General features: G+C 52.1%; 1 protein-coding gene across 1 annotated transcript in view; it reads left to right on the top strand.

The window, feature by feature from the left end:
• The first annotated feature begins 1633 nt into the window (after positions 1-1633).
• LOC108500402 (potassium voltage-gated channel subfamily A member 3-like) overlaps positions 1634-10874 on the top strand; it is a 19242-nt gene continuing 10001 nt past the window's right edge. Inside the window, exon 1 of the mRNA XM_017821301.1 lies at positions 1634-5015. Coding sequence (XP_017676790.1) covers positions 1760-3505 — 1746 coding nt within the window. The 5' untranslated portion in view covers positions 1634-1759 and the 3' untranslated portion in view covers positions 3506-5015. The remainder of the gene's footprint in view (positions 5016-10874) is intronic.

The following is a 10874-nucleotide window of genomic DNA, read 5'->3' as shown; positions in this document are numbered from 1 at the left end:
AGGAGATCTGGACCCTCAAGGAAAACAGGTCTTAAAAGTGAGGCTTAAAGCCATGGATGGAGATGGTGACAAGAGACTTGTGTCCAAGTCTGGGGCAAGGTGACATGACCTAGAGATGAGTGTCCCTGCGTGGAGTTGTGAGTCAATGTCCACCTTTTCATCCACACCTTGCTGGGGCTCATTCCTGCGGGAATCCTCCTTGATTTCTGGTGGCAGAGGTGTTTTCCACTCTGTCAGCAAAGAAGAAGGTGGGCTCAGCTCACTCAGACTCCATCCACGCTCTTCAGCTGCCATTTAGAGCTCAGGCTCAGCTCTTACACCAATATTTGTCGTTGTTCCTCCCCCACCCAGATTTGTGTATTTTGGACAGCTTGTTTCTGATTTAAAGTATAAATAAGTTTAATCTTTTCATCTTTTGTTCTCCTTATCTTCTGGAGGCTGTGCTGGTTAAAAATAACCAGGAAGATGAGCTCAGGTGGGGATGGTGGAGGGGTTTTAAACTTCATCATGGTGGGACCACCCATCTGGCTCTGGAAGGGAAAGTGGTCTCCCTTCTCACTTCTCCCCAACCCTCGTGGTTGAGCTCTTGGTCCAGTGGAAGGTGTTCCTGCCCATGGCTCGGGTGTAGAATGAGATGAGATATAAAGTCCCTTCCAACTCAAAGCATTCCATGATTCTTTCCTAAGCCAGGAGTTCTCTGAATTGCATAAACCCCACTTGTCACATGATTGGAGATTGAAGTGCTTCTGCTGTTGGGGTGAATTGTGAAAATTGGAGGGGGGGTTGATGGGGGTGCAGAGCTCAGAGGTTGTCCCTGGAGACAGGGTGTTTTCCTGCGCCAAGTTCCTGCAGAGGAGGTTTTTCACCTGGAAAAGTCCCTTTTGCCCAGAATTGAACCATTTGCATAAGATCAACTGAAGGGAGAAAGAAAAAAAAAAAATAAAAAACCAACGAACTGAAGGGTTTTGGTTTTCTTGCTGGAAAGTCTGAAAGACAGATTTGGGTCCAGCCTGAAACCTCCCTGGTCGAGGGCTGGCTCAGCTTTGCTTCTCTGTTTATTTTGAAGAGGAGCACACTCACACACACACGTGTGTGCACATACATATGCACACGCTCTCCTAGACAGAAAAAACAATCCCCAGCCTAACCCAGACGCTGATTCAAACCAACTGTTGTCTCTGGCTGCGCTGTCGGCTTTCCCCTGCCCACAGCCCTGCCACCGCGTGAAACCGTGGCTGAAAACCAACAGGCAACCCCCAAAATCCAGAATAAAAATCACATTTCACACAGGGAAGGGCAGAAAAACTCTTTCTAGGCAGCGGTTCTGCCAGAAAAAAAAAAAAAAAAAAAACAAACCTAAAAAAAAACCCTGAAACCCCTCTCCCTACTTGCAACCCGCTGAGCATCAAAGGATGTTCTCACAGGAGACTGTGAAGCCCCTCGGCGCTGTTTGGGTGATGGATGGGGGTCCCCAGGCAGGGCCAGGGGAGGGGCTGTCCGCAGCTGGCGGGGTCTGCGGGGCAGGGCCGGGGGCTGGTGGGTGTCTCCGGGAGCGGTGACCGAGTGAGGCGGTGCCAGGGCTGGGGGCGGATTTTTTAAGAAGAGCCTCGGCTCTTCAGAGCCGCGGCAGCCGCCGGAGGAGTTGACCGGCTGGTTCTCCCTCTCCGCCCGGAGGAGGAGGAAGAGGAGGAAGAAGAGGCTTCGGCTGCCGCCTCTCCGATCCTCCCTCCCCCCCCTTCCCCTTCCGCCCCACACCTTTATGGACGAGCGCCGGAGCTTGCTCTACTCTCCCGCTGCCTCCTGCGCCGGTCGGCACCCGCGGGGCGGCTCGAGCAGCAGCCACCACAACCTGGGCTACACCGAGCCCCCCGCCGCCCCCCAGCCCGGCCCCGAGCAGGAGGAGGAGGAGGGCGAAGAAGGGGAGGAAGGCAGCATGACCGTGGTGGAAGGCGGCGGAGGAGACCCTTTGCTGGAAGAACCGCAGCCTCCTCCCGCGCTGCTCGGGGGGGAGCGCTACGAGCAGCCCCCGGCCCCGGCCCCGCCCGCCGGGCAGCCCGCGGGCGGTGGGGAGCACGAGTGCTGCGAGCGGGTGGTGATCAACATCTCGGGGCTGCGGTTTGAGACCCAGCTGAAGACGCTGGCACAGTTCCCCGAGACGCTGCTGGGGGACCCACGGAAGAGGATGCGCTACTTCGACCCCCTGCGCAACGAGTATTTCTTCGACCGTAACCGCCCCAGCTTTGATGCCATCCTCTACTACTACCAGTCGGGCGGGCGCATCCGGCGGCCCGTCAACGTCCCCATCGACATCTTCTCCGAGGAGATCCGCTTCTACCAGCTCGGGGAGGAGGCCATGGAGAAGTTCCGGGAGGACGAGGGTTTCATTCGGGAGGAGCAGCGGCCGCTTCCCGACAAGGAGTTTCAGCGCCAAGTGTGGCTCCTCTTCGAGTACCCTGAGAGCTCTGGGCCGGCCCGAGGCATCGCCATCGTCTCTGTCCTGGTCATCCTTATCTCTATTGTCATCTTCTGTCTGGAGACCCTGCCTGAATTCAGGGATGACCACGACTATGAGGGAACTGGGGGGACCTTTGGGACGGGCGGTGGCCCACTCCCACCTGAAGTCTTCACCAACTCCTCGTCCTCGGCTGCTTCCATGGTGTCATCCTTCACTGACCCTTTCTTTGTGGTGGAGACTTTGTGCATCATCTGGTTCTCCTTCGAGCTGCTGGTCCGTTTCTTTGCCTGCCCCAGCAAGGCCACCTTCTCCAAGAACATCATGAACATCATTGACATTGTGGCCATCATTCCCTACTTCATCACTCTGGGCACTGAGCTGGCAGAGAGGCAAGGCAATGGCCAGCAAGCCATGTCCTTGGCCATCCTCAGAGTCATCCGCTTGGTTCGGGTTTTCCGCATCTTCAAGCTCTCCCGGCACTCCAAGGGGCTGCAGATCCTGGGGCAGACCCTCAAGGCCAGCATGCGGGAGCTGGGCCTGCTCATCTTCTTCCTCTTCATCGGCGTCATCCTCTTCTCCAGCGCCGTTTACTTTGCCGAGGCCGATGACCCCAGTTCGGGTTTCAGTAGCATCCCCGATGCCTTCTGGTGGGCCGTGGTGACCATGACCACGGTGGGCTACGGGGACATGCATCCCATCACTATTGGGGGCAAGATCGTGGGCTCTCTCTGTGCCATTGCGGGGGTGCTGACCATCGCCCTCCCCGTGCCTGTGATAGTCTCCAATTTCAATTATTTCTACCATCGGGAGACAGAAGGTGAGGAACAAGCCCAGTACATGCACGTTGGGAGCTGCCAGCACCTCTCGTCCAGCGAGGAGATGAAGAAGGCTCGCAGCAATTCCACCCTCAGCAAGTCCGAATACATGGTCATAGAGGAAGGGGGGATCAACCACAGTGCATTCAAACAGGCTGCCTTCAAAGCAGGCAACTGCACAACCACAAACAATCCCAACTGTGTGAACATCAAAAAGATCTTCACGGATGTTTAAAAAAAAAAAAATCCCAAACCAAACAAACAGCAACAAAAACCTGAGGATGCGGTGAAATGATACCAATAATAATAATAACAATAATAATGCAAAGTGACTGTATGTCGGTGTTGTGTGGAACATGCACCATCGTCGGTCTGTGTGTGCCCTCGTTTTGATATGGGTTTTTTTTTAGATCCTTCCTTTCTAAAGATCCAAAAATAAAAGGATTTAAAATTCTCCAAAGAAGAGGACGGCTAAAGGGTAACAAGACAAGGAAGATGAAGACAAACCACACTCACTGTCGAAACAGATGTTCTGCAACGTGTTGCAGGGCAGCTTTGCTTTGTGGGGTTTCGGGGATCCTCTCGCTTTGCTCCTGAATTTCCTCCCCCTTTCCCTGAAGGCAGCGTGGAGCCGATTTCCCTGCCGTCACATAAGCTCAGTTGTTGGATTAACAACCCCGGGCTGGGTGGGGGAATGAGGAAAACATGTAGCCCAGAGTACTGGGAGGGGGTTGGGAGGAAATAACCGTTTAATTTTGCAGAGAGTCTCTGTTACCACGTCGTTAAACAATGCTTTATATTGAATCCTGTGATGTGCCATTACGGGCACATCACAGATTCCATTTGTTTTTTTCCCATTAGACTGTTGATGAAATTCTAATCTGGTCAGAGACGGAGTGCAATCAATGCTGATTTAAATAGAAAAAAACCCCAACCCAGAGCCCTTGTTTTTCGTTCTTAGTTCCCTTCCCGTGTAACCTGATGGAATTATTCCATCCAATTTGATCTGTGCAGAGGGGCTGTGTGTGGGGAGGAGGGAAGGGAAAGGCACAATGCAATGGTTTCAGGAGCCGAGAGAGATGCCAGTGAGGACCAGGGGATGCAGGATCATCTCTGGGCAGCCTCCAAACCCACCCAGCCAGAGACAAAGGGACGTTTCCTCCTTTTTTTGCAACGCTTTTGGGAGAGATGCAGCCTCTTATCGCAAGAAGATTAAAGCGGTGAACACGCCTTCCAGCGGAAGTCACTGATTCCAACCAGGAGTGATGCAGTTGCCATGGCGACCCTGGTTTCCTGGGAAACCCCAAAAGGTTGTCATGGCATCCCTGCTCCCATCCCCCTTGGTCCTTGCTCTTCCTGCAAAAAACCTTTTTCCAGATGGTTCCAGCCCTGCCATCCCGCAGGACATCGTGGCTTCACACCCCCTTCCTGGGCCACGTCCCCTGTGCCCAATAAGGCCCCCCCAGGCAATAAACACCTCCAAACCCACCTGTCCCTTGCTGAGGAGCAATTTTGGCAGGGAAATTTGGGGATGGAGGTTCATCCTGCTCCACCACGAATGACTCCAAACCCAGTGGGAAACGGTCCTGAGCGGGAAGCTCGGCTGGGAAACCTCAGCAGCTTTGGGAGACAAGGGGGACAGGAGAGAGCAGGACTGAAAAATAACCAAAAACCCCACCAGGGAAAACTCACCACCTTCATCTTCACGTGTGCACCAGGGGCCACGGGACATCTGAAGGGATCAGGTGAGCTTCGCACGGGACACACTTTAATGGAGTCATAAAGGAATGTTGCTTTTTGGGGGGACAAACCCCATGCTTTCCACTGCTTACTTTTATTTTCCAGCCTATCCTGCTGCTCTTGGGTATTTTTATAAATTTTAGATAAAGTGGGATCACTTCCTATAGCTCCTCTGATTATATTTGCTGTTCACTTTACTTTTTAGTGCTGTGGTAGGAGGGAGTCTCTGCTGCTTCTCTGCAGCTGGATTTCTTCAGTTCTGTGCTAAAAAGGTGGTTTTCAGTGGTTTAATGCTTCCAGCTCCAGGCTGCTCAGCCTTAAGGACCTTGGCTGTGACTCTCCTCAGTTTTGCTGGATTTTGGGTTAAAGAAAGCCAAATTCCTTTGGGGTAGCACACGGCAAAGGTGTTCAGAAGAGAGACTTCTGGCCCCAACCTGTGCAAGTAACACTTTTCCCAAGGGTGTGGAGAGGGAGATTTGTCCTGAGAGATGCCAGCCATGCCAAAATCAGAGTTTAGCTGGGACTTTATCCCAGTTTTAAAGGATCTGGACAGTTTGTAACACTCTCCCTTAGCCCCAAGAAAAACATCACGGCAGCTCCTTGGCTCCTGGTGTGTGATGGTTTTATTGGAGCTTCTGTAGTTTTCATCAGCTGAGGGTCAGACAAATGATCTTTATTAGGAAGATGCTCTGGAGCATTACAGCAAGTTACAAACCCGAGTTCCCTTATCCAGGATAACTGGAATTCCTTGTCTGGGATAACTGGGAACACCCCAACTTGCCTTTTGCCCAGGTTGCCAGTAGGCTGAAATATCATTTCTGCCTATGAGTTCTCCCTTTTTGTTGTTATTAACTTTTATTGTTACTAAATTTTATTGTTATTAAAGCTTTCCCACAATGCATATTCCTAAAAGGAGGATTTGAGTCTGAAAGGAGTGGAAAAATCTCATTTGGAGAGTCTGCAGATGAATTTTTTGTCTCTGTTTTCCTCGTGGCAGCTGCTCAGGGTACGGAAACCACATGTGCTCCTGGAAACAGCACAGAACAATTTTCGGTTTCTCTGCCATCTAAAATAAGCACAAACCTTGCAGGTTGTTGATTTGTTTTCCTGACTCCTCCCTGCCTGATTTTGTAGGGGCAGAATAGTTTCAAATGGATTTGATTGATGGAAAATGGTGCTGGATGGGAGAGGTGGCAAGGAAACCACTTCACCCACTGGGGTAAAAGGCAGTTTTTCTCCAGTAGAATCATCAAATGGTTTGGGTTGGAAGGGACCTTAGAGATACAGTTCCACCCCCTGCCATGGGCAGGGACACCTTCCACTAGCCCAGGTTGCTCCAAGCCCTGTCCAAACTGGCCTTGAGCACTTCCAGGGATGGGGCAGCCACAGCTTCTCTGGGCAACCTGTGCCAGGGCCTCCCCACCCTCCCAGGGAAGAATTCCTTCCACATATCCAACCTAAATGTCACCTCTTTCCGTCTGAAAAAAGTACTTTTCAGTACTGAATGGTATCACTGAAAAATATAAAATCACTGCTGCTCTTTAGATGCACCCAGAAAATGTAAGTGGAGAACTGGGGGTATCCTTTTGATGGTCTGCCCTTTTTCTCTCAGCATCTTCCCTCTCTGCTGCCTTGTAGGTTCAATGAGATAAATGAGCAACCTGAGCCACCTGGAATAGTGGAAGATGTTCCTGCCCATGGCAGGGGGGTGGAACTGTATGGTCTTTAAGATCCCTTCCAACCCAAACCATTCTGTGATCCTGCTATAAATACTTTCTGTTCCGTGGTCTGGTGGTTTCTCTGGGACTGGCTGCTGCACGTGTTGTGTGAGGAATTGGAGAGTTCATTGAAAAACTGCTCTTTCCACACCAGCTGTTATTAAACTGGCTCTTCTCTCTTGCCATGAGCCTCCTGTTAGGGGACCAGGGAGTGTTTTACAGTCCCTGGGGAGTTAAAGATGAGCCTCAGCCTTCACAGCGTGTTGGACTCAACTGTTCCTAATGTGCTTAGAGGGGCAGCATTAGGGGATTAGTATTAGCAGAGCTGCTGCCTGCTGTCTGCAAGGCAAAGGGCTCCTCCAGCCTCAGCTTATTACATTAAATGGAGGAAAGGGCATTACCACAACTCCTGGCTGACATTTCCCAGTGCCCAGACAGTGAGCACGGGGAAGCAGGGACCCTGGAGCACTGGTAATCCCCATCTCGGCCCCAGGGATGCTCTCAGAAATGTCCTCCTCCTCCCCTGTCCTTCTGGTCACCTTAGAGACAAATTACACTGCTGGCACTGCAGGATGGGAGCAAGGGATGCAGCCCTGGGAGGCTGGAGCTGTCTCCATGGATGCTTTCAGTTTATCATAGAATCATCGAGTGGTTTGGGTTGGAAAGGACCTTAAAGATCATCTCATTCCAACCCCCAGTGTAGAGGCACTGGGTGCTCTAGAGCCTTGTACAGCCTGCTCCCTCTTTTCACAGGCTCCCTTCCCTTTCCCTTTGCCTTTGCCTGGATTTTATTCCCCTGTTTCAGCCCTTGATGCCACCTCAAAACACATCCTTGGTAGCGGGGGCTGCAGGGGACACTCAACGACCCCAACCCTGGCCCTCCACTTGGTACTTTGACACTGCCACCTTTTTCTCCTGTTTCTTTGCCCTCTTGTTTTTGTATGTGTTCAGGCCTGAACTCTTCGAAAAAGGTCTGTTGTTCTCCAGCACAATAGATGCCCTCTGGGTGCTTGATGTGGCCGAGGAGCAGAGCAGTAGCTATCCCACTGCACTGGTGGACACAGACAAGGGCTGGAGGTATCTCTTTCCTCCAGGAGGGTTAAATTTCTTCCCAGGCAATTGTTCCTGCTCTATCCCTTGACAAAAGAGGTCGGTTTTTGTTGTTAATCCCCACTTTATGGGCAATTAAGCAAGGCAAAGGGCAGAGAAGTGCTTTCCCCAGCAGAGGGAAAGGAGCCATCCGGGGTCATCGGCTCCAGAGGGGTCTTTCCTGCAGGGATAACACAGGGAAAGGGTCTCTTGCAGTGGCTGGTGTGTACGGAGAGCGTTCTGTGTAAAATCTCTTTAATTGTGTAGTTTGGAGCCCTCTCCTGCCAAGCTTTTAAAATATGCATATCCTGGTGAGAGCACACGGCGGCTCCAGCGCAGCCCGAGGGAAGCAGGGCTTTGTTTTCCCCATTTTTAAATGCTTTGACAACTGATCTCTGGGTGGGCTGCAAACACGGGAGTGCAAATGGACAAAAAGGGTACAAAAGTAACTTACTTTGCCCCTCAGTTTGCTGTCTGTATCGGGAAGGAGAGCTCAGAGCACCAGCAGCCTCGGCAAGGGCAGTCGTGTGGGCACAGGGAAATAGGGGATTTCTGGTCATCTTTGTCATAGATGGCCTTTAAGGTCCTTTCTGACCCCAAACATTCCATGATTCCATAATTATAGGGTGCTGTGGGCAGGGCAATATTCTATAAATTGCCTCCTTCACTGCTCTCCTGCTCTGGGTCCCACCCACAGTCTGAATGGGGTACTTGACTTGACTGGGGGGGGGGGGATGTTGCAGAGCTGGAGGATGTGTTAAGAATGGGATGTTCCTGCCTTTTCCCGTTTTTCTGGGTGCTGTTGACATGGCAGAGGTCCAGGCTATCCCAGTGGGGGCTGCTGTGGGTGCAGGGTGGGAGTTGAGCGCAGAGCCAAAGGTGGGAGCTGGACACTGACCATGGAACGATGGAGTGATGAGCTTCTTTCCTTCGGAAACAGCCCTGGGAACGTGGTCATCACCACTTGGATGAGGATATTTTGGGGCAGGTGCCCCGAGGTGCCTCATCCCAGCTGGGAATCACTTCTCTGGCAGTGGTGGAGGGGAAGTGGTTTGACTTCATTTTTGAGGGTGGTCATAGGAGAGTTCTTGGGTCAGAAATGAGACTGACATGAGGAGGGGGGTCCAGACCTCGTGTAAGGCAGAACCATCCCAGGGAGGGGACTCATTCCCTGCCAGGGGGTCCCTGCAGAGCAACCCCAGCCCTGTCTCCCCAGTCCCTCCTGGCTCTTGCTTCAGCCAAAGCTCTCCCAGATCCTCTGTGGTTGGGCCTGAGATGTAACTGAGACCTTTTACTCCCATACTTGGCTTCCCAAACAGGAAAATGAGTAATGATGTCTTTGTCAAAGGGATATTTATCCCACCTGATGGACATGTGTTGGCTGCTTTGCCTGGGAAGGTGTCAGGGCTCCTGCTCTTTGTCACTCAGAAAGTCCCAGTTCTTGCTCAGGAGAACCATCCCCTGTGTGGGATGGTTCCTCTGAAGAGGGGTGTGTGCAGGGTCTCACTCTGCCCTTGCAGCTGGAGCCCTTTTATCGCTGTTGCTGGCAAAAAAGCAGCCACAAAATCTGCTGCTCTCTGACACCCACAAGTTTCAGGGGCTGTCTGTGTCTCATCACTGCTCGTAGCCTGAGTTTTTCGTGCTGAGGATGCTCAGCAGCAGGGCAGGGAAACCTTCCCGCATGAACCTCCCCGCAGGGCACCATCACTTCTCTCCTTCTTATGAACCAAGACATGCTCAAGTGAATTAAAACATGTCTCCAATCTCCTTCAGCTTCTCACTGAAGTCAGGAGGAGCTGAAACACTCCCTGATGGCTGCTGTTCCCCTCCTCTCAGCGGGAACGGCCGTTTCCTTCACACTCATTTTGAGCCCCTGGCTCAGCCCCGCCAACGGCAGCAGGCGCTGCTGGGTTTGTTTAGGAATGATTCACTTCCTTAAGACTTGTGATTCCGACGCCTTTCTGAGCATGTTTAAGTTCTGGCACGTCTGTTGCTTTGCTACAGTGGTTGCACTTCATTTTTAGCATCTCTAACATGGACAGGCTGGGTTTGGATGTGTGGCAAGACGAGCCAGTGGCCTCCTCTGCTCTGCTCTGCTCTGCTCTGCTCTCCTCTCCTCTCCTCTCCCCTCTCCCCTCTCCCCTCCTCAAGGCTGCAGGAGGAAATCAGGTTTATTTTGCTGCTGCTCAGCACCAGATGCTTTGCTTTGCTTCCTCCAAAGCACCATCATGGATAGATGTGGAAAATCCTTTGGGGTTGTGTCATGGGGTGGTCGGTGCTGGAAGCCCTGGAGGCTCAGCTGTGGTGGGGGAAGTGGGGCTGCTGCAGCAGGGTCTGTCCTGGGGTCTTGCTCTCATGGAAAGCTGAAGATTGGGATGGAGGTTGGCTGAGATAAACACACACTTTGCAAAGTGTCTTTTGCCTTTGCAGAGAGGTGAGTTTTGCTGTTGGGCTTGGTGCAAGGAAGGAGCTGAGTGCAATGGGGGTGATGGGTGATGCTGTGCCTCTTGGGGGGATTTGGGTTGTTAGGCCAGCTCTGGGTGTCCCTACACCCAGAGCTGGAGGGTAGGAGCACTGTGGTGTTTCCTGACTGGCTTTGGGTGGGTTGGCTCCTCTGTGCCTCAGTTTCCCCATCTGCAAATGACACTGAGCAGCCTCAGAAAGTTTTTGCAGTGAAACCTGTTCTGGAAGGAGAAGGCAGTTTTGAAGCACAGAGCAAGAAATAAGGACTCCTCCAAAGGTTTTATGGAATTCAGCTTTCTTGAGGCTGGCAGAGCCTGCAGACCTTCCCTGGGTACCCCAATAGTCACAGTTGTTTCCTCCGGGTGGAGGGAAGGCCGAGGTTTCACTCAGCTTCCCAAGATGCCAGCTCTGCCTTCAGTTCTCCTTTCCACCACCATCCTCCTCTCCTGTGATTTCATAGAATCATAGAATCATAGAATCAGCTGGGTTGGAAGGGACCTCCGAGATCATCAAGTCCAACCCTTGATCCAACCCCGTTGTGGTTCCCAACCCATGGCACTGATGCCACATCCAGTCTCTTTTTAAAAATCTCCA

The sequence above is a fragment of the Lepidothrix coronata genome, unplaced genomic scaffold (assembly GCF_001604755.1).
Source record: "Lepidothrix coronata isolate B3197 unplaced genomic scaffold, Lepidothrix_coronata-1.0 Scaffold90, whole genome shotgun sequence".
In the NCBI taxonomy this organism is placed as follows: Eukaryota; Metazoa; Chordata; class Aves; order Passeriformes; family Pipridae; genus Lepidothrix; species Lepidothrix coronata.
This window is presented reverse-complemented; position numbering and strand designations above follow the sequence as displayed.